Raw genomic sequence first — 27,956 nt, forward strand, 5'->3', positions numbered from 1 at the left:
TCAAACTCTCTACCATTGTATACAAAGTATTGTGTTCCTTTTTAAGTTTGTTTACAATGAACAATGGTGTAGACACGTGAAATTTTTACAATAGATATGGACTCTTCACAACAGTATCTTTGATTAATTTTTTGCTGCTTTACACAATATTCAAAAGTTAGCATTCTGGTAATTTGGTGTCATTGTGTGCAGGTCCGGCCTTAGGCCGATTTGACCGATTGCTCCAAATTGGGCCCCGCGCTTGGCAGGGGCCCCGCGATTTACATTTAGCATGTCGCTAGCAGTCATGTCTCTTGGCACAGGCTTTTAAAGATGTAGGATTTTAAGGGTTAATATGTTTAGTGTATACGATTGACGTAACTTTAGTGAACCCGCTGGCGCACATTTCTTCCTGTGAACGGTGTATAATAAATGCTGATATTGTTGGCCTCCCTCAGTCGTAGAACGACTATGGTTCATCTCGAACACTTTTTTATGTGATTGTGGAGACCTGTTTTGGAGAGACACTCGCTTAGGTGGTAGAGGAGCCGGCCATTTTTCGTACGGCACGCTTTTCTTCCAGAGCTGAGGCCCATGTTTTTTTCACTGTCCATATCTTTCTTGGTCGCCGTCTATCTCCATCTAGTGCCGTCTAGGACTATGTCTTCCCGATGGTCAGTTTCAATGTTGACTATTTTGAGGTCCCGTTTTATTACATCCACGTAACGGAGGTGGGGGCGACCAGGGATTGCTGTTTAACACGACATAGTGAGGCTAATTAGTAAGCCCCTAATTGGTGTAAATCTACTGAAGCAGCTTGCCCCATGTAGACCATGTATTTGCGCTGTGCAAAGTTTTCTTATTTTTTGATGCAATTCCTCAACATGTAAGGATGATCCTTCCTTAGTCGAGCATGGAGACCAGCATTTAACATTCCTGTCACGATATCGATTTTTTTGTGCTGATTTATTCCACTTTGCTGAAGAAGTTGATTAATACATTTGAAATAAAAACAAAACCAGACAGAGACGAGTTTTTAATTTAAACATGAAATACTCTTCCTGTTGGCAATAGGCTGTGATGTGAGGGTAGCGAGGGAGACAGGGCATATTCAGCCTGCTTCATTCCTCCTAGAGCCAGCTCTGTGGAAGCAAGGTCAATTCCTGATTACACTAGAAATGGTTATTGATTTTTTTTTTTTAAAGACATTACGGAGTTCTCCTTGTCCTGGTATTTAAAATGTTATGCAGCAGTCAGGTCAATGTGCTGGCCATGTCAGTTCTTGGTTAACACTTGTCATTTTATATTTAGGTCATAAACTCATGAATGAAGAAAAAAAAACTTCTTAGATCTCTCTAGTGATCTGGATGTGCTTTTAGCCATTTATTACAAAGCTTCTATCAACTCTGTCTGTCTGTTGAAAAGTTTGAACATGTTTTTTTCTCCCTTCTCCCATTTCCCATTCTCAGATCCCATTCTCAGATCCCATTCTCAGATCCCATTCTCAGATCAAGTTAAAAATTTGCACAATTATTCATTGAACATGACAAGACAGGAATCAATCAGAAAAATTAATAAATTAGTTAATCAATCGTTGGTGATTAATTATTTTGTAGGATTTCAAAATAAGGGGAATAAATGCTAGTGAATGAGAGATGTGGATGTATATATGGATTTAATCCCCTTATTACGTTTTGACATGTTTTAAACTCCCACTTTCCATTCTCGGATCAAGTTGAGATTTTGCATAATTATTCCTAGTCGATGACAATACACAAATCAATAAAAAGCTAAACAATTATTTAATAATGTAGTGCTAATCAATTAATTGTGTTTTATATATCAGAAAGGGAGCTAAACCCTTTAATTTTCAGCAAATGGTAGTAATTAGCAGTTCTTTCCTTTAGACAAGCTTTGGTTTTAAAAAAATAGTTTTTTCTATTGCTTTTTTTTTTCCCTTCTTCAGGGTGATCGCTGCCAATGGCAACAACCCTCCTTTGACCTACAAAAGGTTTCAGTCCATTTTGTCCAAACTTGACCCACCACTTCAACCCTGTGAAGCTCTAACCTCAGCCATGGTAGCTGAGGTGACCACACCAGTGTCTGATGACCACGATGACAGGTTCAGTGTCCCTTCACTGGATGAATTAGGTTGGTATCCCATTTTTGACTCTAATAAAAGCAATGACATTTTCTGTTTGATAAGCAAGCTGTGGTTTGAAACATTTTGCTTGGAATTTAAAACTTAGAGCAGTGTTTCTCAAACTTTTTCTTTAATGGAACACTTTGCACATTATGAGTATTTAGCGGGTCACTTTGCATATTTTTTTAGATAGAGTAATTCACTTGGTGGCCTACTAGTTAATTATTACATTAGTTCATGGAATACATATTCAGGCCTCACGGAACACACACTAGGGTTCCGTGGAACAAAGTTTGGGAAACACTGACTTAGAGAAACCTAAATTGAGACCTCTTTTTCCCTAGATTAAACTGTTTAAAAATTTTTTATAATTGATGAAAAATATTTAAGTTTATGTAGGAGCAAAATGAAATCCATTTTTCAATCTTTTTTTTCTTTTTAAATTTGAAAAGGTTTTGATGTTGACTCACTGGGACCAGCTCAGTTTCGAGGGGGAGAGTCTGAGGCTCTAGCCAGACTTTATAGACATTTAGAAAGAAAGGTAAAAATCTTCTTAGATCTAATATTTTCTATTATAACTTGTTTTTGTACTTCATAGAATTCTAGATACATGTTTCTCTCTATTTCTAGGCCTGGGTTGCCAGTTTTGAACGGCCTAAAATGAGCCCACAATCCTTATATCCAAGTGGCACAGGACTCAGTCCGTACCTAAGATTTGGTTGTCTTTCTCCAAGATTGTTTTATTGGAAGTTGATTGAATTATACAAAAAGGTAAACATTGTACTACCTTTATTATTTTTTAAATTTTTATTTCTCTGATAACCTATTATAAAACTAATGAGAACAGGCATTTACAATGAATATATAACTGAATTAAAACCCAGATCTCAATCTCTATAGAAGTAATGTCTGTAATCTATAAGATAAGATCCATGGTGGTGGTTGAAGAGGTCGGACCAGTCAATCATTGTGAGTGTAGGACGGAGCACTGTCCTGTTAGGGCATACTTTGTCTAGTTCCATCCAAATTATGATTTCTGATGCTGTCACTGTGGAGAAAGCATGGAAACTGTGTCTCGTATTTTGTAGGAGTATCCCCAACTTCAAGAATTAAAGAGGGACATGTCTAGACGATCACTCGATCTGTATGGGGGCTCCGAGGCAATTCACTGAAAGACCTAGTTTCTTGTAAGAACACTACAGCAAGATTAGTCTTTCCTGCTCTGTTCCCAATCAGAGTTCATAGCGGTGGACTATAACAAAGGCTTATTTGTTTGTTTTTTTAAACTTATACTAAAATTTTATGACAAAAAACTGGTTTAGTTTTTCTGTTTGCATAAAGGACTTAATGGCATTGTTTATCATTCTCTTGTAGGTTAAAAAAGGGGCTGAACCGCCACTGGCCCTCCATGGTCAGCTGTTATGGAGAGAGTTCTTCTACACTGTGGCCACCAACAACCCTAACTTTGATAGAATGGTTGGAAACTCTATTTGTGTTCAGATTCCTTGGGACCACAATCCAGAGGCACTTAGCAAGTGGGCTGAGGTAATGTTCTGTGGGATACTCACAAATCAGTTTGTCATCTAACAATGCTAAATACATTGTGTGGATCTAAAAAAAAAATATTTTCTTTTATAAAGAATAATCAACTTTTGAATGGGAGTTTATTGTATAAAGAGGGGGGGGGGTATTATTTTAAATCTGGTTGACTTATTCATAGTACTTAAAACATCAATTATGCTCAGTGGACTCAAAAAGAATTTCTTTATACAGGAAGATAATCTTTTTTTTTTATAAGTGTGATTATCATTTCCACAATACTGAACCACTTGATGGTGTTTTTAAAGTAATACCGGTAGTGGGATTTCATAGGAATTTCTTTGTAAAGGAAGATAATCTTTTTTGTAAGTGTCATCATTATTTCCAGAATACTTAAACATTTGATAGTTTTACTTGTGTGTTGAAAGTGTGCGATAAACAAAACTAAATATCTCTGATTTAAGTTTTTATAATTATGGCCAAAATATTCTTATGCTGATACAGAATTATTATGTCCTTAAAAAAAAAATTTGACAATGTTCATATAATTATCAGTGAAACACAGGTCATTTTTAAAAAACTCGTAACATTTTGTCGTACACATTCTGACACAGTGGCTCTCAAATATCAACTAGTCCTCCTTGTTTGTTTGCTTGCTTCACATAATTTGACTGACTCACTAACACATTGAGCTAGTGACTCTGCCTTTAGACTGAAGTTCCAGGTTTGAATACAAAGGGAAGACTTAGGTTCAAGTAGATAGTTTCAAGTGGTGAGGTCATGGTGTCATGCTAACTTTGTGACATAGTTAAACTTTTTTTACGAAAGTATCTTTGGTATAAGTAAATAATAAACAGTGATGACTGACTTAGCCTCATTTATGTAATCTACTAAAAGGAAATGAACAGAGCTTTTGGCTTTGTTAATGAGTCAATTTTTTTTGTCATGGATCCTTAACATTACAAATGTAGCCAGTATATTTAAATTTTCATTGTTTCAGATTTTTTTTTAAATGTTAAACAACTAGGAACTAACTCTAATTGAAAATTTTGTTGTGTTCTCTTGCTCACTTCAATCTAATAGTCCTAGAAACTCTTGAAGAGAACAAGACAGTGATGACCAATTACTAAGACTCTAGTTCTTTATCTTTGCTTTCTAGCTTTACATTTCATTTCTCTTCCAATTTTACTTTTTGTTGTGTGACACTGATTATAGTTTTAATAAACATATATTATGTACATATATAAACAGGTTTGGTTATCATTGGTATAAATGAAACATTTTGTCATTAAAATAGAAGCTATAACAACTTTAAAATTGTCAGACCCTAAGACAGATTTCAAATAAATAAACATAATATAAAAGTAATTGTGTAAAAATGTAATGCTGTTCTTACATTTATATCTCAACATCTTTTAAGTTACAACAAAACACCCTCTTCTCATTCATCTAAAATTGTATGTTGAAAAAAATAATTAAGAATGAAGATATTGTTCAGAAACAAATGAACAAACTTGGTTGTGAAGTAGAAAGTGCACATTCAAGGCTTCAACATTTTGTGTATTTTATTTTCAGGGTATGACGGGTTATCCATGGATCGATGCCATTATGGTTCAGCTGAGAAAAGAAGGCTGGATCCACCACTTGGCCAGGCATGCTGTGGCTTGTTTCTTGACCAGGGGCGACCTCTGGATATCATGGGAGGAAGGCATGAAGGTAGTGCCAGGAAAAAACAAACTATTTGAAACATGAAGACACATTTAGTCGAATAATACTAGACACATTATTGAAAATTATTTATAACCACAATTACTTTTGTTAATCTGTTATTTCGTAACCAGCTAGTTGTTATAGATATTTTTTTTAGGCTTTGATTTTTTTTTCTCTATTTTATAAGCTTATATTTATTTACTAGTTAGTTAATCTAATCCCATTAGACTGATCATTAAATCTGACCACATTGGGAAGCGATCATTTTGGTCTACTAACTCACTGGTTTTATTTGACAAACATTTTTTGATGTCAGCATTTTGTCTGAATAAGTGTCTGGTACAACTAACTGGATTGGGACTCTATGCAGAAATCTTTGGCTTCTTCTCATTTCTTAAATTTCCCCTTCTGATAGGGAATAGAAATATTTTACACTACTCTTTATTCACACAATGTTCAAACTGCTATTCCAGGTTTTGTTAAAATGGACTGTATAGATATATACATTTTTATTTTCACCTTTCATTGCCAGTTAAATGTTAAATTAAATAAAAGACTTCAAGATCATTAAATTTTTTTGATATTGTTCAAACTTGAAGATGTTCCTAGTATTGCTATTCATATTTATATGAAATTCTAAAAACACTCAATTATTTATCACAGTGCACTAAATGTTGATGTCATTTCTGTTGTCCAGGTATTTGATGAGATGTTGCTGGATGCTGACTGGAGTGTCAATGCTGGCATGTGGATGTGGCTCTCCTGTTCAGCATTTTTCCAGCAATTCTTTCACTGCTACTGTCCAGTGGGATTTGGGAAGAGAGCAGATCCCTCTGGAGATTTTGTCAGGTAAATATTTGTTATAAACTAGAATGATTTCAGTACATTCTTAGACTCCATAGTTTGCCCTTTGAAAGATGAACCATTTTCAAGTGAATTATTTATTGAAAGGACTCCATGCAGCTGATGTGTCCAAAGGAACAGCTAATATCCTATACAGTTTGGAATCAGTAGCATCGCGGGTTCTGCAAGTTGCCTAATGGTCACTAGCTCCTGATTTTTCCTCAGGATTGACTCCTTAAGCCTTTCACATGTTTGAGTACAGTTGCAAGGCAGCGGAGATTTGGATTCAGAGTTCTCCTTCTCCTGGGGGGGGGGGGGGGGGGGAACGAAGGCTAACGAGCCCCTCCTTAATGGTTTAGACAAAACTTTGGATTCAGATTTCTTGTTCTCCAAGGTGGGTAGCCAGCCAAGGGTAATGAGCACATGCAGCCCATAGCTTACTGGTTTAGGCAACAGCTGCTCTCCTTTGTCCTTTCTCATGTTAGTGATAGCAGTTCCATTAGACCCAATATCTGAACTGCAAGTGAAGGCCAGGAGTTTAACTGGCTGTCACAGACTATGTGAGAGGCATTCCAGTGTAAGCATTTTAAAGGTAATGGGGTGCTCAAAACCATTGCCACTTCCAGCTAATAAATTATACAGATTCAAAAAATAATATGGCTGTTTTACTAGACTTATGTATAGTGACATCTCTACTCAATTAATATTCTTTTCAATACATAATTCACTTCAAAATGGTTCATGTCAGTAAATAGAAAACATCAATAATCGAAGTATCAATTGACTTGTATCATAGTTCATTTTAAAAGATAATTTAGAATGTATGGAGATTTCTTCTTGGTAATTTGTCACAATGTTACTTGATAATGCACAAGTAACATAAAAGTTTAATAGTCTTACTCAATATTATCATAACTTTCTTTCTTTTTTTTTGTTTTGCAGACACTATCTCCCAGTATTGAAAGGTTTTCCTACTCAGTATATCTATGAGCCATGGACAGCCCCAGAGTCAGTCCAAAAAGCTGCGAAGTGTATTATTGGCAAAGACTACCCTCTGCCCATGGTGCAACACACTGAGGCCTGTCGTGTTAACCTGGAGAGAATGAGACAGGTCTATAAACGTCTTGTGCTGAAATCTACAGGTACGCTGTTTCACAATAAATCATTAACAAAATCATAAGATTTTCCTATTGGTGGAGCAATTCTAAATTAGACTCAGAAATGTAGAGCTTAAGAAAACTTTTTGTGAAAACATATGTTAACACTATGATCTGTGCTACAATCTACAGCTCCATACAAACAAATATGAAGTAATTTTTTTTTCTCTCTTTAACCTTTTGCCTGATGCATTTTTGAAAGCTTGACAATAAAAAATGTTGATGATAGAAACATTTTGTTTCATCTTCTTTGCCATACACATTTTTGAATGTTTTCTTTTTATTGACATTTCTCTTAGTGCTATTTGTTTTCTTTTATCATTTTCAGTTGTTTCTAAATTTTGTTTCCTTTTCCAATATTCAAAACAGTGAAATGAATTTCAAATACATTACATCTCTTTTTTCTTTATTACTTTTTTTTCACATTTTATAGTTCATATCCATATTGAAAACTTTAAAATAAATAGGTGTAATCAATATATAAGAAGATATTATAGTGAATCTTTGAATTCTAAATGTTGATGAAAACAATATTTGAATTTTTTAAATTTTTTTTTGCTGATAAATTCAAATCTAAATCCTTCATTTTTTAAAAATGTAATAGTGTTTAACAAAAATATTTATTTTTCTACAGCAAGTAAAAGAATGTTCCTTGATCTTCCAAAGATTCCCAAAGGTAAAAGCTTTTATTTATTTTGTTTCTAAATTTTTTAATTGAACATAGAATAGTATCCACAAGTATATAGTTATTTTTTTTTTTTTTAAATCTTCACAAAATAAGATTTATTCTGGATGATATATGGTTTTATTGTGAATTTTAAATTAAATATTCATATTTTGGATAACGAATAGGTATATGTCAGTGATTTCATGTAAGTTTTCTTTATTTGAGCAATAGCTGTTATGTTTGTCATATAAAACATTCTATTAGGAATAATTTGTAACAATATTTTAGATTATTATATTAAAAGTATATCATTGTATCTGTTCAAAGTGTCTTTTAACAAGAAGAAAAATGTATTAATCCTTAGGATTTATGTAAAGAATTACTTGTTCCCTCCCATAAACATCTGCCCTTCATCGTAAATGTGTTCCCTCCAAGCTAGTAGAAGGAATTGTTAGACATGCTTCAGATGTTCATTTAGAATTGAAAATTATTATATATTATTATATATATATATATTACATATCTTACCCCAAACCTCCCACAAGAGAGTGGGAGCTGGCTGCAGGAAGGGTTTAATCACAGGACCTCGAAATGACTGACCAAAGCGCATACCACTTGCCATCCAGCATGTAACTTGGTAGAAATGTTTTAAACATACAAACATCTGAATCTTCTCTTTTTATTTGCAGTGAGTTTGTTCCTGAGTAAAGCCAAGATGTTCCTGAGCAGTTCTTCTGATGAAGACATGTCTCAGAAACAAAGAAGGAGAAAAGTGGATGAATAAAGAGATTACACACACAACATTAATTTGCTGTGCACACTACAGAGGGTCAACTGTGCCATAACTTAATTCCATAAGTAAATAGAAGTTGTGATTTCTGTTTTTTTAGTAAAACATGTAAATTGTTACAAAACAACTTTTGTATAAACAGGTGTATATATAAATGGTTAAGTGTTTAAAAAAGGTTTATTTATTTGTTCCAGCCATCTAGATTAAATATATTTGTTTAATCTTATCATTATGAAAGATGCTAGTCTCGGATCATGAACTCTTTCAAGGCTGATCTGTTTCACGTCTCACTAAATATGCTAAATATTAAACATGATGCTGGACTACAAAATGTAATTAGGTTGAGACTAGAAATATATCTGTGATTAAAAACATTATCTTTGTAGTTTACTTTGACCAACAGTACATCAAATGTGTGCATGCTGAAGGTTGACCAAATCAAACTGGTTAGACCACTTCAAGCTTGCTCTTATTGGTAGGAATGTAGGGTCTTCATTGTGTGGATCATGGCACAGTTTGTGTTAAGAAGATCTATTTCTTGTTCTTGAGTTACCTACTTATAGACATTTCTTTGTTCAGGTTTATATATTGACTCTCTCTATGTAGCTGGACAACATGACATAATTAACTCAAGAGCTTAACAACTTGAGCTCCAATCAGTGTTATACTTTATTGAGTAATAAAGGTTCAGAATAGTGATATACTTTGAGTCTAATAAATCAACAGCCAAATACTGAACAATTGGCAACATTGACTGTGTAACTTCTCTACTGTACTGCACAGTCTTGACTGCTACTTTCTCTGTCTTTGAATAGGGTCCCTTTTATAAATAGACCTTATAGAAAATAACAGAAATGCTTCCTTTCACCAGTTCTTTCTAGATGATCACATGACCATATCAAAGTGATCTTCATGTGGAGTGTTCACACCAGCACTTTCCTGAATAATCTTTTTTTTTGTCCTGGTTGACCACTTGCAGTTTGCTGGTTTGTGTCGCCTGTGTCAGCTGGTCACACACACACAACTAATCCTACCTGCGTTACCAGTTCATTCATAACAGTATATTAAATCTAATGGAAGATAACTAAGTCACATGTTTACTAGGCCCAAATAGTCTCTTAGTGTCTCTCTCAACTATTCTTCATAAAGCCTAACTACCTAAGGGGGCTTGGTGGCTGAAAATCTTGAAGAAGACTGGGATTGTAAATTTTGGAGATTTAGGACTTCTGAGTCCGCCCAACTCTCATGGGCACCTGACATTAGTTGGGGAAAGTTAAAGTGGTTGGTTGTGCTGGCCACATGACATCCTCTTAGACTGTAGAAACAGGTAGCTGTAAGTCCATTTTATTTTTTTCTTTGGTCTGTCACATGCTATGTATGTGAGCTTTAGCCCCCCCCCCCCCTTCCCCCAACATTTAAATAAGATTCTATATTATCACATTATATTTAGCAGCGTCATCTTCACATTGTGTGACTGTGACAATGCTTTAATTATTCAAATCTTTTGTTTAAGCCAGACATATATTTTTGTAATAAAATGTTGCTTTTCCATTTTCAAAACTATTTTGGAAGATAATACATTTATTGATGTATTTATATCTTTGGTTTCATTATCATTGTGATGTACAAACTTTCTGTACATTCCACTATGTCAACAATAATAAAGAAACAGAACTAGGATGTGTTGTTTTTTACCTTTGTTGCTGTAGTTCATTCAGAAAAAAAAAAATTTGAAAGAAATGTATCTGTAAGTGTAATAACATTTTTCATCTCAAACATAAACTCAGGGTAACTTCTTAGTTAAGTAGTTTCAATGCATTTGCCATGTATTTAGAATTGTCTAAAATGCCAGACCATTCTTAACAGGGAACGTTTTTAAGGTATGAAGTTAGCAAATTACTTCCAGAGACTAAAATGGAAGAGTAGGACTAATTACAAAAAAAAAAAAAAAAAAAAAAATTTCTCTTCAATATTCCTTGGTATTTACTTGTTACAAAGCTAATATCAACCATGTCTGTCTGGCATACACAATTTCTCCCAGACCCAATCTCTGATCAAGTGGAACTTTTTGCACACTTATTTCTTTTACCTGACAACACAAAAATCAATTCTAAAAATTAACCAATTAGTTAATTAACTGTTGGTAATAAATTAGTTTGCTTTGTATCTTGAACAGAGGAAAGAAATTGTAATTGACCTAAGTGGTGGTATAAACTGAATTAGTCCCCTTTTATAGGTCAGCATCTGAGTCTTAGTGAACATAAACCTGAAAAGTAGGTTGAGACTATACAAACAATAGATAACTCTACAATCTTCCATATTCATAAGCTCTCCACTAGCAGTGTGGTTACCTTGGCGTGAGCCATGAGTTTGAATACAAGTTGTTCCCCCCCCCCCCCTTTTTTTTTTTTATGTTTTTATAAATGCTTTTTTTTTTATTGTTAGTCTAGGTCTATTACAAATTTAATTACATGACTGATCCAAACTAGTTGATACAGATACACTTAATATAAGCTTTTGTTTTTTAAATATTTTCTTGTGAATATTTTAGAAGCATTCCAGAAGTTTACACATGGAAGATAATGTTTTTGTCTGTAGTGTTAAAGTTGTATGTTATTTGTCAATGACTAAAATACACTTATAAGCAAACTACAGATTTGTTGCATTGGATTTTGTGAGATGTAGAGGGCATATAAAAATATCTGTTCTCTTACTGCCAATACCCTGGGTTAAACACATATCTCTTTTTAGTTTTTAAGCTCAGAAAATGCAAGCTTTTCTCAGTGGCATACAGGATCTATAATGGCTTGAAGGAAAATGAAATTAAATGAAACCACTAATTTTGCTAGTAGTTTTCACAAACAAAAATTGCATTGACCTAATTAACTTTATAGGTAGTTAACTGTGAAAATGTAAGGCCAGTAGAGAGTTGATCACTTCACACTATAGCCATTAAATTGATTAAGTGTTTTAGTCTTAAGTGCTACACAGTCATTTAGTTTCAACTACCATAAATGCTAATGAATCACTCTTTTACAAAAGGGAATGATTAACTCTGATGAGGCATCTACAGATTTTCACAATATGTTACGGCTAATCACTAAACGTTCATTAATATCACAATTATTAAGCATGCAAGGATATCAATAAAACAAAAGAAAATCCAAATTTAACTATGTCTGTTATTTCCAGTGAGTTTTTTTTTCATTGTGTCATGTAAAGAAAACAAAGCATTTATTCATAGAAACAATTTTCCAGCAAAATGTGTTTATTGTTTTCTCCACTCACATGGTTAGTTTGAATAGAAAGTCACATGACATGAAACAATTACAATTAAGATTCCTGAAATCAAAAACAAAAAAACTATTACTTGCTATATAAACACAGAATTGACTTCCCAATGTAACATTATGACCATGAGTACAGATTCAATACAGCCCAGTATAAATGCAATCAACGCTTGTAGCGCACCATATCAAAAACAAATCGTAGTAGGACTGCTAGAAGTCTAGAAAAATTAGAAATAAATAACTGCACAGTGAAGTAACAAGGGAGTCACTGCATACTGACCAGATCTTGGAAACAAAACAAAATAAATATACACAACAATGTCCAATGACAACAAAAAAAAAATATTTGATCGTAACATTGACCTTTGAAATATGAAGCAGATGAGGTACACACGAGGTCAATTTAAAAACGATCAGTTTCCACATACAGCTTGCAAGCATGGTAAAATCAAATTTTGGTACATAGAAATTAAAGCCATTAAATTATATATAGACCAACTGAAATACTTAACAATACACTACAATAAAGGCACATTTTAATTTCAAATAAAATAAAACAGTTACAAAGAAAATAAATCAAAGAAATAAAATCATTACCACAACCAGATGGAAATCAAGGGACTTGTATAGATTTATAAAAGTCACAACTAATCATCTTCTGGCATATGCTTGGATTTGACTAAATCAATTCCTGAATCTAACCATTACCCTAAACTAGTGCCCACAATAAAGAAACAATAAAAGTCTGTAGTGTCTGTAGTGATCACTTAAAATGAAATTTTAAAAAAAATTTAACAAATAATTTTAATTTAAAAACACAATATCATCTTTTTATATAATTTTCTCAAAAGCTACGGTCTGCTGGCTTTTTCAGTGCACGGACCAAAGGTTTGGAACTCAATACCCATTGATCTCAGACAGACAACATGGTATACCACTTTTAAGAAGAACATTAGACCTATCTGTTTAAAACTTTTTTAGATTAGTTTGTCATTTTAGTTGTCGTGTTTGTGTTTGTAATGTTATTACAGCGCCTTGAGCCTACATTTTGTTTGTTAACAGCGCTTTATAAATAAATAATTATTATTAGAACATGCAACAAGATCAATGAAAAAAAATAATTACACATTTTAATAAGCCTCTACCCATGGGATTCTACCTCTCTTTCTCATCATAGTAAATCTTTCTCACTGTATCCTCTCTCTGGTGATGCCTTCTTATGGGTGAACAAAACAGGATTGCTACATATAAGAAGAAATTGCACTATAGAAATCAGGACAAGCATTTCTAAAACTGTATACAGGAAAGCATGGTGCTAAGGCTTTGCACTGCTCTAAGCCCTCTAGTTGGGGTGTGAGTGTTAATTTTCTAGTTTAGGGATTGTAAAAGTTTGAGAAGCACTGCACCAAACGTACATTGGCTCATGTTTAGGTAACCAATACAAAATTATTTTTAACTTTGGCAGAATTCAGGGTTAAAAGTTTGGGGTAAAGTTCAAATGTATATATAAAAAACAACAAACTGTAAATATGACTAAAACAACTATTTAAAAAAACAATAACAAAAGCCAGCAGTCTTTGTTCCTATCAAAGACAGGAACCAAGATGTTACAACTAAAAAAGCATTCACAACAGTAGTACTTGAAATGGTGTCAACATTAAACAGCCTAAAATCAACAAAATAAAAAAAAAAAAGCTGTTATTTACAAAGTATTCAAAAAAAACAAACAAAAGCTTTTCATCAGCCACTTTTGTAAAAATGTTCTCATAAAGAAAATAATACATCATTGATCCACATGCTCAGTCAGAATACTTGTTGCTCCCTCACACCCCTCCCCCCCCTTTCCAAACCAAATTCCCTGTAGTGCAAGTAAACTGGTCAGGCTGTTTGTCACTTCCTTTCAGATCTTTTAGTCTTGTTCTTTGACAATGTGAAGAGAATAGTTCAGATTAACCAGCAGCAGTATGTTTCATTTACAACACCAATGTAAGCATCAAATCTTGGTGGGCAAGGAATCAAACTCCAAAAAATCAACCACAAGTAATCAACTTGATGGAAAGCAAAGTAAAAAGAAAGAAAAAAAAAACAATAATGACTGGAAAATGTATTGCACATCTCAACCAGATCTTCTCAGTTGACAAAATATAAAAACATACACAGTAGGATCTTTCTTCCTAACTTTAGTTGGCGGACACACCAGAGTGTTCACTAATGTCATTCATATCACAACACCCTTCAGAGTCGCAAGTGAGCAAAACAACACATCAGTGATGTGTAACTTTGTGCATTTTCAGGTGAAATTCAGCCTCACAGGTTGCTAGTGTCATGAGCTGTGAACAAACCCACACTACAAAATAATAAGTCAACAAGTATTAGTCCAGAGATGGCCAACGGCAGTGTTAAACACGCTGTGTTCATGTCACAAAATGTCAGCTTGTCAGATATAGTGTGTGTAATTTATCACAAATTACGGCTGTGCCAATCGTAACTTGCAAATCTGCTAGAGAGACAGACACAACAAAGCATAGTGTAAAAGTTAGTTGGCAAGTCTATGTTAGAGCCTGTAAGCACCTTGGAGCAAAAATAGAAAAAGAAATTAAAATGAATTCAATATCATTTCTTGCCATAGTTGTAGTTACAATTGGAAAGTACAGATGTTCCTGTTAAACACATAATAATAAGCATCTGATCATGTCATGGTCTTTATAAAATATAAAGGAAACTTTACACACACACACAAAATGGTCAAACTTCACAGATGATTGCCCATCACATGCCTAAACAAAACGACACAAGTTAATATCTCCATAGAAACCAAGTTCATGTAGGCAGTGAGTTGCGTCACAATTTCAACAAATAATTTCTCCATGAAGAATGACTTGAAATAACTGAAGACAAGTATTCCAAATATAATACTGAATAGAAAAAAAAAAATTTTTTTAAACAACTGCAGTAAATGGAAATATAACAATTTATAAAACATACACACAGTCAAGATTTGTTGGTCGGAGAAAAAGCCGATTAAGCTCTTTTTTTTTTTTGTCTTCTGATTTGTATATATTTATAAAATGTAAATTGAATAATAAATGCATTTTGATTAGGACAAGTCTGTTGGAGTATGTTTTTCAATCAACAATGTAACAGCTGCTTTCAATGTGGGTTCACTTGACAGGGCAGGCTACCTATTGTAGATAACAATTTCTTTCCTTCTAACTCTTTCCATGAGGCATTACTCTCTCAAGGAGTAACTTGGTACATAATATTTATTTCACTATCTTTTTAATATTACTTTTCTCTTTTTTTTGTTTTGATTTTTCAAATGTGAGAGTGATTGTTCTTTGTTTTTTTCTGGTAGTAAATTGGATGCAGGACCAACATGTTTAAAAACTCCATTTTTTAAATCTAAATAATTATTTCAAAATAATTTGCACTGAAAGAGTTAATATAGATCTACCAGTGACCCATTAGTAGGAAGGCGCAGTGGCTGAGCTGTAAAGTTTTTGGCTTCCGAGCCGGGGGTCCTGGGTTTTAATTCTGGAAAAAAAACTGGGATTTTTTTATTTTGGGATCTTTGGGTGCCTCTGAGTCCACCCAGCTCTAAAGGGTACCTGACATTAGTTGGGGAAAAAGTAAAGGCGGTTGGTGGTTGTGCTGGCCACCCTTGTTAACCGTAGGACACAGAAACAGATGACCTTTGCATCATCTGCCCTATAGACCACAAGGTCTGACAGAGAAACTTTACTTTTATGGGGTATGATTGTATTGTACATGCAGTTGAATGTGTGGTGTTAAAGGTTTCTGCCACACAGCATAACATTTGAACACAGGCAGCTGTTGTTTGACATTAAACAATAGCAATGGTTTGGTGGATGGTGTACATAAAAAAGACCCTACCCCTTTCAATTTACTCACACTTAAAAAGACATTTATCAACAACAATGTTAACAAGTTAACTGGCCTAATTACAAGTGAAATAAAAAAAATATGACTTAACCCTTAAAGCGCTGTGCTGTTTTACATTGAGTACATACAAAATAGAATTACAATTTTGATGTTTAGAGACTAAACTACCACAGGCGTTTTAAGGGTTAATACATAAAAAACTGACCTAACTACATAAAAAGATACATGAACATAAATACATCAAATTTAACTTGTATATAAACACTGTAAAAAATAACTTCCATTTATGACATCATCCTCCAAAGTTCACTCTTTCTTGAAGCACAAAACACTCTCTCCAGAATTATTTTCAGCATTCTAAATGAATTATTGACTTGAACCAATCATCAAGATAAAACTTCAAGAACTTTTTGTTTGTTATAAAAATATGTTATTTTGGTATAAAATTAAAGGGAAATAATTCATGTCCTATTATTTATTGTTTTATAAGATCAAAAGTGATTTTAATTCTGGATAGTGAAATTAATAATAAAATCCCAGCCACTGTAAAATCTAAGAAATATCGTATGATCAAGATTAGATAAAACTTATGTTTTATAAATATTTGACCATATGGTATAATTAAAACCTTTACAAAAAAAAAAATTAATTGGAAGTCTTAAGTGGGAAGCGTGGTTGAGAGGCTAAGTACGCTCAAACTTGACTTGGCTATCTATGAAGGGAGCTCAAGGTTCAACACCCGTCTCAGGCAGAGTTGTGTTTACCCTAACCCTAAAGACAGCACAGAAAACATTCTACCAGATCAACATTCTAAAAGCAAAATAAAATAGTCATTGAAATACAAAAATACAAGTTTCTTGACCCAACTGTTCAACAACTGCATTACCTCATGTCACTTCATCTCATTTCTTCAAACAGTATTTTATTTGATCGAAATGTAGCAACTACCAAGTACTTGTTTTTCTTTTCTCCAGCATAAAACTTGAAACGTCTTTCATAGCAGAGAATATGAAGGTAGAATTTGTTTCAGAAACAAGGTGAAATTTAGTCCCAACTTGTCTCAGGATACAAGTTTAATTTGAAGTGAAAGCAATCATTAAATTCTTTATTTTATGACATGAAATTCCCAAGACCGTAACTCCGAATAAGAAAGCAAAAATAATGTACATCAGTGCTAGGATTATGAACCAAATAATATTTTTACAAATCTAAACCCATAGAGCAAGCAGGTGAGAAAAATTCTGATTTAAACTGCCCACATTATTTAACTGGCAATGACCAGGTAATCCATGAAAAGGTTCTTAAATAATTAATTAGTGCATGGCACTATAGTTCTAATGGCCTCATCATTTAATAAAAAAACAACAACAACTAAGAATGAAATCATCTTAAGTAATACAAATACATTTTTAAAAAAGCAGAATTTTTATCATGAATACAAAAATTGACTGCAGTCTTTTCTTTGTTTGGTCAGGAAATGTTGCATGAACCTGACTATGTTTAGTGACATAACTGTGTCATTGCTAGATCTATTATTCAAACATACAACAAAACTTATTCTAAGAAATACTTAAAGCAACCAGAAATAACACACAACTTTCAGTTAATGACATTCAACATAAGAGAAAAATTGGACTATAAAGCATTTTCTTTTTTTAAATCAAGTTATTTGGTAAGCAAATAGGTTTCAGAGAAAGCTGGAAAACAGGGGTGGGTGGGGATGGGAGGACTGTTTTCAAGGAATGTGAACATTCGAATTGGGGAAACAGTGTTTTGGTATAGTTCAATGTTCATGCTGAAAAGAATGAACAGGAAACAGAGGTGCGCAGCAGCTGGACAACTTGCTGGAATGTTCAACAACGACAAGGCTCTTGTCAGACAACACACTCATCACACATCTATAATGATTTCACCACACACACACAGAGTACAGTTATAATAAAAACATTGGCTACCTCTATGTTAAACACATAACGCGTGTTCAATGAATCCTATTTTGATCAGCACCACTTAAAGTAACAGTATTTTCATAACTTGGACACAAAACTCCACATTCTAAGGCATGTCGCTGATTGTGCTATTGTGGCGCGTTTTCCGCACCCCTTCATCGTCCTCTTTTGGCCTGGTAGCGTTGGACAGAGCGGCGGTGCGGTCAAAATCAATCATGGCATAGCTCTCGGTTTTCCTGCTGGGAGACTCGGGCAGGGAAACACAGCTGGTCGGAGAGGTGGGAGAATTATTACCTGGCAAGTTGTCATTACTTTGAGCTTTGTGGTCAATCATGATATAATTGACCAATGGCTGCAAGGTGAAGGAGACAAGAAGACAAAGTTATATAAGACACTTTTAATACAAAAATACTAAATATGTGAACAGCTTAATTCAAAGAGGTAGGGAAAAGGAAGTACCTTTATAATCAAAGCTTAAATTACACATCAACATGGGAAATAACTAAGTATTATGGATATTATTCAATTCTTGGTGAAGTTTTAAAAATGTGAATATATTTTATATTTTGTGTTTGAAATATTTATTTTTTTACAAAGTGACCACCAAAATGCTGTGTTTGTCAGCAAAAGTTTTCTAGATCAAGTTTTTATTTTATCTGTTGGTGTTCTTTGAGTTTCAGCTGCAATCATTTGTTTTTCCTTTCAAAGGATTCAGACTTGAATTGGATGATGCCATTCTGTTTAGAACTTTGTGAAATGACAATATAGCAAGTGATAGTCATTCCAACTCTTGCTTGTCATCTGGCACGACTGTGACAGAGTGTGTGTGTGTGGGGGGGGGGGGGGGGGGGGCAACCTGCCAGTCTGTGCTCTTCAATAGGCACACTCTTGCAAAGTAGGCCACTAATGTCTACACAAAAAGTTACATAGGGGGAAATAAGACATTCAAGCACACTGCACTGCTGGACATTGATCAATAGTAGGATTGTGAAGACTGGCTTGTAAAGGGGCGGTGAAAAAAAGGGTAAAATGCAAGAAAAATGTGAGCTTCTTTTATTTAGACTATTAGGAATCAGGTATAACTGACTTTGAATTAACAATTCCTATCAGGTATAACTGACTTTGAATTAACAATATTTTCCTATAAGGACAAAGAAGGAATACAAAATCGTAGGTTTGAATGTGCTGAGTTCAAGTTATCTGAATTCCAGTGTTGATTAGAAATTCAGGGGAAAAAAATTATTATTAGGAAGGTCAAATAACTTTCAAGATGTTCATAGAATTATGAGTTATGTGTTTCAAGTCAAGTATTATATTCTTGTAAATGACAATGTGAATTAACAATTTTTAACAAGAACAAAGAAGGAATAAAAATAAAAGACTATGTGAATGATAATACTGACGCTGATGATTTTAAAATGTATTAATATTTGTTCATTTTATTTTCTGAAATTAGGCAAACTAAATTTTTAGGATCACAGTATTACATATTTGTAATTTATGAAAAGTAATTTATGTTGAAATTTAAACGCCGAAAAAGTCAACACACAAACAAAACTTGCTCTGTTATATTAAGTCTCACCCTGTTTAATCTTGTTCTTGTGGGAGCAGGTTTAGGACCCCAGGCTTGAGCTGCAATGTGAACCTCACTAGAGGGTGGAAGCGGAATCTCATCAAATACTGCGGGTGCAGCTGGTGATGCTGTGTCCTTCACGTATAGGTTGACGTAATTGGAAGAGGCCGGCAAAAAGACATCTGAATCAGAGGCTTGAAGTATGCAGTCTTGGGATGGCACGCTTATAAAATCATTGGGAAGAGAGATTCGAATGCCTATGGAGAGAGTAAGAAACAATACGGAAAGGGCAAGAAGCAAAGAGAAGGATATGATGACATTGAGTTCTGGCAAACCAACTTCATGATCTGTTTTAATCCACCTTTCCAAAGACTCAACACTATTTGTCTGATTGGGTGCTGCCTTCGTTGAAAATGACAAAACACAGTTTAATAAGTAAAAGAACCTCTGCTTAATCAAATAACTGCCATGCAAGATCAGTTACACAATGTGAAGAGGCTGTAAATCTATCTTTAAAAAGAAGAAAGGTTGGATTTTCAAGTAGTAATGAATTCAGCATATAATTTTCATATTTTAAAATAAAAACGTACTGCTGTCTGTGCTAAAACCTCCAGCTGATAAACTCTGACGAGAAAGCCTGCTGTTTACATCTATTCCAGCAGTTCTGCGCTCCACATTGTGCACGGCACCCACTCCGTTTTCATCCAGCAGGTTCTCCATGCTGTTGACACTAGGCTGGGCATCAGGCATGCAGAGCTCTGCATAGTTCACCTTTACACACAAAAAAAAAACAACACATTTTAAAATACCATAAGTATTTCATGTGCCCTATTTGCTACAACTGTAAATGTAATACAGTGAAAAAAAAAACAAAACAATAAAGATAACAGTGCAATCTTTATACTGTGATTTAACTCTTTCTCTCCGTAATTATTTACCACATTCTGTTGGAATCAACGTTGGTATCATCAGTTAGGAGAGAAAGAGTTAAAAAAGACTATGTAAATAAGTGTAATGCCAGTATTAATTAAAATGAGTTCAGTTTTGTCCAAATATACAGTAAGGCAATTAAACCATAAATTATTCTAAGCAAAAGAAGAAAAATCATGTCTGTCATGTATAAATCTCAAAAATCAAATAGACTATAAAAAATCTGATTCACCGTTATATGCAATTTTTTTTTTAATTTGCTCTGTTAGCTCCCTGCATCTTTCCTTGGAATTTTTTTTCTTCATCTTTGCTTTTTTTTTTTTTTAATAGAAATATTTTTTTTTAAATAGATAAAGATTTAATTTCTTTTGATTTTTTAACAGTTTTTTTTTTTAAAGTATTTTTATTTTTTTAATGAACAAAAAAACAATAAACAAATTTTGAGATAAATTGGTAAGACTTCTTTTCACTTTTGTCAATGTTTCACAGACAAGACAAGTGTTTAACATTTGGTCCCATCAACTTTATCCATTGATTTTGTATAATATATAAACCAGGAGATGAACTAGATGCCTTCATTGCTAGTCTGAATGATTTGAACACTATCTTAAAAATACATTTGTTTTATTTCACAAACTTGTTTTTATTATAGACATGAATGGCAGAGTGTCATAAAATTATAAAGTAATAAATCAACCCTTTTTATAAACAACTAATACTTAACAACTGGGATTAGACTACAAAATGGTACAAAAAGATAACTAAGTTGATTGATTAGCTTTAGTTACTATTCACAAGTAAGTAGCACCTTTCCTAAAATGATAATGACAGAAATAGTAAGTTACTTGAAATTGCAGCTGTACCTGTGAACGAGTAGCCCCTTTCCTAATGCCAGGTGGGTTGTGCAAAAAGTCAATCAGAGCCGCTGTCTCATCAATGGGATAAGCACCATTCGTAGACCTGCCAGTGGCGGTGTTCACATACTCATGTCCTGTATCCTCCACCACAAGGCCATTCACATACAAGTGAGAGCTGCCGTTTCTATCACTGTCTATATCCTCTCCATCCTGTCTTGTGCTGTTAAATATAAACATTCTCTCAGCTGTTTGGCCATGAGATTCTCCACCTTGCATATTTGAAGATGTTAGCCTTGTTTGACTGTAAATTACACAAACAATCTAATGACAACTAAATAATTACAAATTTAGCAAAGTCTCCAAAACACTTTTAATGACACCCCCCTCCCACCCACCTCCTGAGACTAAAAATATTCCAAAGGGTAAAATGTGGCCTGAGCACATCCATGACATCACCAGTTACAAAGCTGTCAGATTATGTCATTGCCAAAGATTCATTAATATTCTACAGATTGTCTTTGTTAAGAGTTATTTTTTAAAATGCAGCACAATATACACTATAGATCTAAATTAAAATTACATCCAGATCTCTAGGCTTAGATGACAGAACTTTTAAAATATTCTTATTTCTCAATGAAATATGAACATATTACAGATATATCTTTCTATGAAGAAGAGGTTTTTATCCAGGACAGTGAAATCTAAAGCACTTATATATATATGGATAATTATTTAACAATTTTATTGACAATAACAATTCCTTTTCTGAAACAATTATAAAAAAAAAGGAGTGCTCAAAGCGTAAAAAAAAATAAAAGATATATACCTAGTATGTTGCAATCCTGTACTTGAAGTGCTGTGACCATGGCTGAGCTGTTGATTTCTCTGTGCCTCCTCTCCTGCCTTCTGGAGTGTGTCTTGCACTAAATTGAACAGAGATTCAGCATGGGAACACTTGAAAGCATAAATACCAGGCCCCATAGCACATCTCCGACCACTTTCGAATGAGAAAAGCTCAGCATCAAATCCATAGCGCCGCAGACCATGCAAGGGCCACCTATTATACAAGATTAAATAATTAGCTCTATTTGAATAATAAAAAGATTTAAATAACACATATTATTGTCATTCTCTAAAAAATTGTTTAATAATTATCCATAGTAAGTAGGATTTAAAAAAAAATGAAGTTATCAATTTCTTTTACAATTTTTACCACCAAGTGATACTGACATTGGAAATGTGAAAGAAATTCATTCACAAATATAACAGCTGTCACCCACTTAGTGACCACACAAAGAAAAATCTACAACATAATAAAAAGTTGGAGTACCATATGCTAAGAAAATTATATTATTTTTTAGCCCTACTCTCTCTTCTAAATACATGTAGCTATAATCATAGTAATCATCGGAGTCAGTGCATGTAAAAGAAATTGTTTTTATTAATAGAATGTTTGCTCAAATATACCTAATGGCCTCCTTCCCCTTCTGACGAAGAACAAGATCCTTATCTGTGATCTCTATTGTACCTCTGTTCAGCTCTACACCTTGATCATCCACATTGTGGACACGGAAAGACCGAACACCATCTTGATTTTTGTTGTGTCCTGAGTATGTGCACCCCATTTATTCAGGCATCTTACAACTATCTACTACAGACTGAAAGAATGAAAATGAAGCAAATACAATCAACTATCAAAATTTAACATGAGCAAAGAACAAATAATTATGAATAATCAGAGTTGACGTTGAAGATTATTATGGAACATTAAGTAATCAAATTTACATTTAAGCTGAACTATTTGTACAAGTATAGTCTTGACCTATATCTAGAATCTAGATTTAGAACTAGATCTAGGACCTAGGTTCAAGATATAAAGTGAACCCAGATGAGATACAATACATCATAGAATGATAGAGATCTAGATTCTTGATCTAGAATATAATGAGAAATCATTAATTGTGGTATTAGACTAGTAATGATGATAATGAAATGACTCAAAAGTCAATCATTGAATGAATGAGATACTCTGGGAAGTGTTTTGAGACCAAAAAGTCTTTCTTCTTGAGACTACTTGACTCTGTCTTGTAAACTCTCCCTTTTGTAGATTATAGATCATTTTTAAGCAAGTTTGGTATTTTTTAATTGTATTTAGACCAAGATTTATGCTTAAAGTTTGTAATTTCATTATTTTTTAATGAAATTTTGTCCTCCAAAATTAAAAAAAATTTACCCTAACATGCTGTTATCAGTTATAAATGATGCCAAATTAGGCAATTTTTTTAAATGGGTAAGTGGAAAAATTTAATTACCATAACAATCTATGACTATAGTATTAAAATCAATATATTTCTATTATAGAGTAGTGTTAGAAATCTTTTTTTTCTATACTTAGGTACACAAAATATAAAAGGAAATCAGCATATTAAGGCAAGTTTGGGCTCATCCTGATGATGTTAAATGAAGTCACTCCATGATGTAGCAACGTGTGGCGCCAAACATTAGCAATTCTCGTTGATAATATGAAGTACATACATATAAATGATTTAAAAATGTATTGTTTAATGGCTTATCTTTGATCAACCTAGTGGAGAGAATGCTATCAAGGTGTTATTTTACATTATATTTATAAATATTATACAGTTGAGGAAGTTTCTACCAAACGGCATTCTAGAAAAAGGATCAGGGTAAATTCTCAAACATGTGAATTAGCTGTGAAAGAATGTTAGCTGTATGTGAGATGAAACAATCAAATTAAAAATCATACAATGGGGTAGCTGTGTTCCAAATTTCAAGCTTCTATCTATTATGGTTATAAAGTTATGATGAGATAAAGGCAAAAATTCATTTTTTCTATCACAGTTTTTTTGACATTTTCTATCTATAGTGACTATAGTCCAATTTTCTACACATTAAACACAATAACTTTGCTCCTATATAACATAGAAAGATAAACTTGGTATCATTGTAAACCTCTCAGCAAGCTCTACATAATTAGATAGTTTCTGTTGTTATATATGTTTATTTTGATTTTTTTGTCAAAGTACCTACTAGTTAGTAGTTACTGACTAGCATTAATATTAATAAAAATATTTTTATACAATATGAATATACTGACTATTTATAGTATAATTTATAGTATTATACAATTATAGATTTATATATAAATAATATTATTAGATCTAGAATCTATATTATAATTATACTTTAGACAATAAGACATCTAGGACGGTCTAGAATCTAGATCTACTCAAATTTACTTGTTCTTGACATATAGATCTAGACTCTCTCTACTCAAGTGTGTGGAAACTAACTCTCAAAGTCTCTGACTCTAGACACGGCTAGTGAGTAGTGAGCCTAGTCACGTCTAGTGTCCCTAAAAGTCTAAAGTCAAAGTATCTAGATCTAAATCATAATCATGATAATCATTAAATCATTCATAATGATTTAATAATAATCATTTTATAATCATAATTTGACATAATGAATGATAATGCATTTCTCGAGTCTTAGCTTTCTTAATCTTATTTCTATTCTTGAATAATTCAATAGAGTCTGAGACTGAGTGAGTTGTTAAGATAATTATTATAATAGCCTAGATCTATACAAGTAGATCTATACATTACCTAGATCTAATGCCTATGATGGGGGCAAATTAGTCTAGAATCCAAGTGACTTTAATTTTAATACACGATAGCTGACAATAGTCTAAAATCTAGCGTTTCCTTTCTGATTCTGTGCATTTGATTGTTGAATTACATGCAAGGCCTACTTCCGCTATGTGGAAAAATCCTTGACCTCTCACATTTAGATTTACGTAGAAGCAGTGGGGGGAGTGGGCGGGGTGGCAAAGTGGCTATCATACAATGCAGCGGTTGTCCATAATTCCCTTTCTAGTACCAGGACGACACGTAGGCCAGCTAATGGCTAATAGTAGTTGATAAAGTGCTTACCATTATAAGATTCTTTAAAATATTTAAACTAAAGGCCTCAAGCTGCACATTATTTTTATTAGCACTACTTCGTCTTTATAGTCTATTTTATGGAAATTTTTACAATGCCTCTATTCAGCTCGTACCTTCGTGGAACCTTCTGGGCAAAGGTTGAAACCTGGAAACGGTTCTAACGATTTTCCTAGAAATGTGACATCTGATGACTTGATGTATATCGCTGGGAAAAGAAATACTAGCTCGTTGACCACACCGAGAAATCTCCTGTTTGACGTCATAATTTTTCAAAGTAGGCCTATATAAAGAAATTTTAATTTGGCAAGAGAATAAAAAAAAAACATCTTGAACTGACCATATTAGGCCCTATAGGTCTTCGGGAAGACATTCCCACATGCAGGTGATAGCGCCTATTATAAGTTATACGAGAGTTTAATCATCGCAATAAATGAGTTCTTTGGTTGATCCTTGTCATTTTTAAAACGTTCAATGCATTACTTAATTCAATTGCTTAAACTTAATTTAGACTCACAGTGAAGGATATGGGTCCGCAGCAGTGTTTCGCATATATATATATTGTAGCCTACTCTGATTTGCGCAATTTTCCTAGAGTCCATGTGGTGTCCCTCCTGCCATCTTTGCTTTTTGTTCCGATGATCTATGGTCTCACTGCCTTTATCGTCACCTCGTGGATTCCAGTTCAGAGATTGCTTGGCAAGATTCTCCCTTGTTTTCCATGTTGTCTGACCAATCCAGTCCCATATAGCGTCTTTTTCTGCTTTATTGGTGTTTGATGGGCTGTTTCCCACAGACTGAAGTTAGAGATTTTGTTTGGCCATTTATCACCACTTATAGGCCTATGTCTTAATTAAGCATTTAAATGTCCGTGAATGCCTGATGATTGTGTGCATTGCTATTGGGTACTATCCCAATGGTTGTGTGGTTTGCGCGCTGGACTGCCGTTTGGATTTATCGATGGTCGCGGGTTCAAACCCTGCCCGCTCCCATCCCTCATCATCCTGCGGGAGGTTGCGACTAGGAAGTAAACTATCTTCAACTCTGAAGGAACATCCAAACATGTAAAACATTTTTATCCATGACTGCACTCCAGGCCCCTTGGACCACGTATTCGTGGGGCTTACTTTTTTTTTTAATCACCCTTATCCGTCGCAGTCCATGGCAAACGGACTGTGGTCTCAAGACGTGGGGAGATTTTTAAGATAAGGAGACAGATTGATGGGTAACGAAGGCAGACTGAGGGTTAGGGTTAAAGTGGAGGTAGATACAATGTTAGAAAAGAATTGTATGGCACTTTTGAGCTTCAAAGGTGCCAAGCAAGGAGGTAGTAAAAAGTAATTAAAGTTCCCCTTTCATACCCTGCACATGGTCAATAGGGCAGACGATGTAAATAAATGTCATCTGTTTCTGTGTCCTAGGGTAAACGAGGGTTATATGTGGCCAGCATAATGACCAACGGCCTTTATTTTTTTCCCACCTGATGTCAGATACCCATTATAGCTCGGTGGACTCAGAGGCACCCAAAGATCCAGAAATTAAAAATCCCAGGATTCGAACCTGGGCTCCTGGTTCAGAAGCCAATTTAAGTGCTTTACTGCTCACTCACCACGCCACCCAAGCAAGGAGGAGTGCAGTTTAATGTCATGTTTCTGGGTAAGGTTACGCGTTTCGTTTAGGCCTAAATACTATAGTGTTCCTACAGTATGAAAAATGTTTTTCTCTATTGTTATAAAGGAGATATTGAATGCAATAATAGAATTGTAATTATTGTTATAGAAATGTGCAATGTTCAAACATCTTGGAATGTGTTTTAAATAGATAAAAATAAAATTTGTTTTGTACAATTGTTAAAATAGTCTTAAAATAATTGTATAAATGTTATGCAATGTTTACTTATCACTTTAAAAGAATTTTTTTAAGGATGAAAAATGCAAAAATTTGTTAATAAAACATTTATAGAGTCCTCTTTCATTGTATTAAGGAAAAGGTCATTCGTCAAAGGCCAATAACTGTTGGAAAAAGATGTCACCTATTTTTAATTAAGATAAGTATTACCAGACTTGCAATTTTTTTAAAGGTCAACAATATATATTTATATATAGTTCATTTCTTTTACTAATACTTTTGTAAATCGTACATAGTGTTTTCATTCATATAAATCAACATTTTAAAGAAATATTAGTAAAATAGTGCAGTAAATATTTGTAAATTAATCATTCCAAAAGAAAGTTAGATTCAAAGTGTGTTTATATAATCTTGATTAGGTAGATTTCTATCAGCTGTATGGTATATATGTTGAAGGTTGGCATTTAGAGCAAAAGGTACTGGGTTCAGATTCAAAGATAGAGCATATCTATTTTTTTTAAACTTCATACGTGGCTGAAAGGGAAGTTTCTTAATAGAAATTATAAAATTCATAAGATGAAATTTGAATAGTACCAAGAATATTTGGCTCTATGTGTATAAGCCTTATCAGATATGCAGGGTAAGTTATAACCACTTTAAAAAAAAAATAAGGACAATATAGAAGGAAAAAAACAACAAAGACACCAATTTGATTGTAGATTCCACTATTATAACCACAATAATCCTGTTAAGTTCAAAGTTGAAACAGTATAAACCTCACAACTTTTATTTAAAAAACAACAGAACACATCAATA

General features: G+C 33.6%; 2 protein-coding genes across 2 annotated transcripts in view; one reads left to right on the forward strand and one right to left on the reverse strand.

The window, feature by feature from the left end:
• The window catches only part of LOC106066275 (cryptochrome-1-like), a 43,857-nt gene extending 33,351 nt beyond the window's left edge, over nt 1–10,506 (forward strand). The window contains exons 4-12 of the mRNA XM_056034243.1: nt 1,946–2,130; nt 2,575–2,663; nt 2,753–2,893; nt 3,497–3,667; nt 5,237–5,377; nt 6,069–6,220; nt 7,157–7,356; nt 8,006–8,047; nt 8,728–10,506. Coding sequence (XP_055890218.1) covers nt 1,946–2,130; nt 2,575–2,663; nt 2,753–2,893; nt 3,497–3,667; nt 5,237–5,377; nt 6,069–6,220; nt 7,157–7,356; nt 8,006–8,047; nt 8,728–8,822 — 1,216 coding nt within the window. The 3' untranslated portion in view covers nt 8,823–10,506. The remainder of the gene's footprint in view (nt 1–1,945; nt 2,131–2,574; nt 2,664–2,752; nt 2,894–3,496; nt 3,668–5,236; nt 5,378–6,068; nt 6,221–7,156; nt 7,357–8,005; nt 8,048–8,727) is intronic.
• A 1,486-nt stretch (nt 10,507–11,992) lies between these two features.
• On the reverse strand, nt 11,993–25,103 carry LOC106077047 (fibroblast growth factor receptor substrate 2-like). The gene is made up of 7 exons (XM_056034244.1): nt 24,957–25,103; nt 22,798–22,988; nt 22,157–22,387; nt 21,337–21,631; nt 20,134–20,314; nt 19,553–19,800; nt 11,993–18,322 (listed from the first exon to the last, which is right to left on the reverse strand). The coding sequence occupies exons 2-7, from the start codon at nt 22,953–22,955 to the stop codon at nt 18,077–18,079; spliced, it is 1,359 nt and encodes a 452-aa protein (XP_055890219.1). The 5' UTR covers nt 22,956–22,988; nt 24,957–25,103; the 3' UTR covers nt 11,993–18,076.
• Nucleotides 25,104–27,956: the final 2,853 nt, after the last annotated feature.

This window comes from Biomphalaria glabrata, chromosome 6, assembly GCF_947242115.1.
Source record: "Biomphalaria glabrata chromosome 6, xgBioGlab47.1, whole genome shotgun sequence".
NCBI classification, from domain to species: domain Eukaryota; kingdom Metazoa; phylum Mollusca; class Gastropoda; family Planorbidae; genus Biomphalaria; species Biomphalaria glabrata.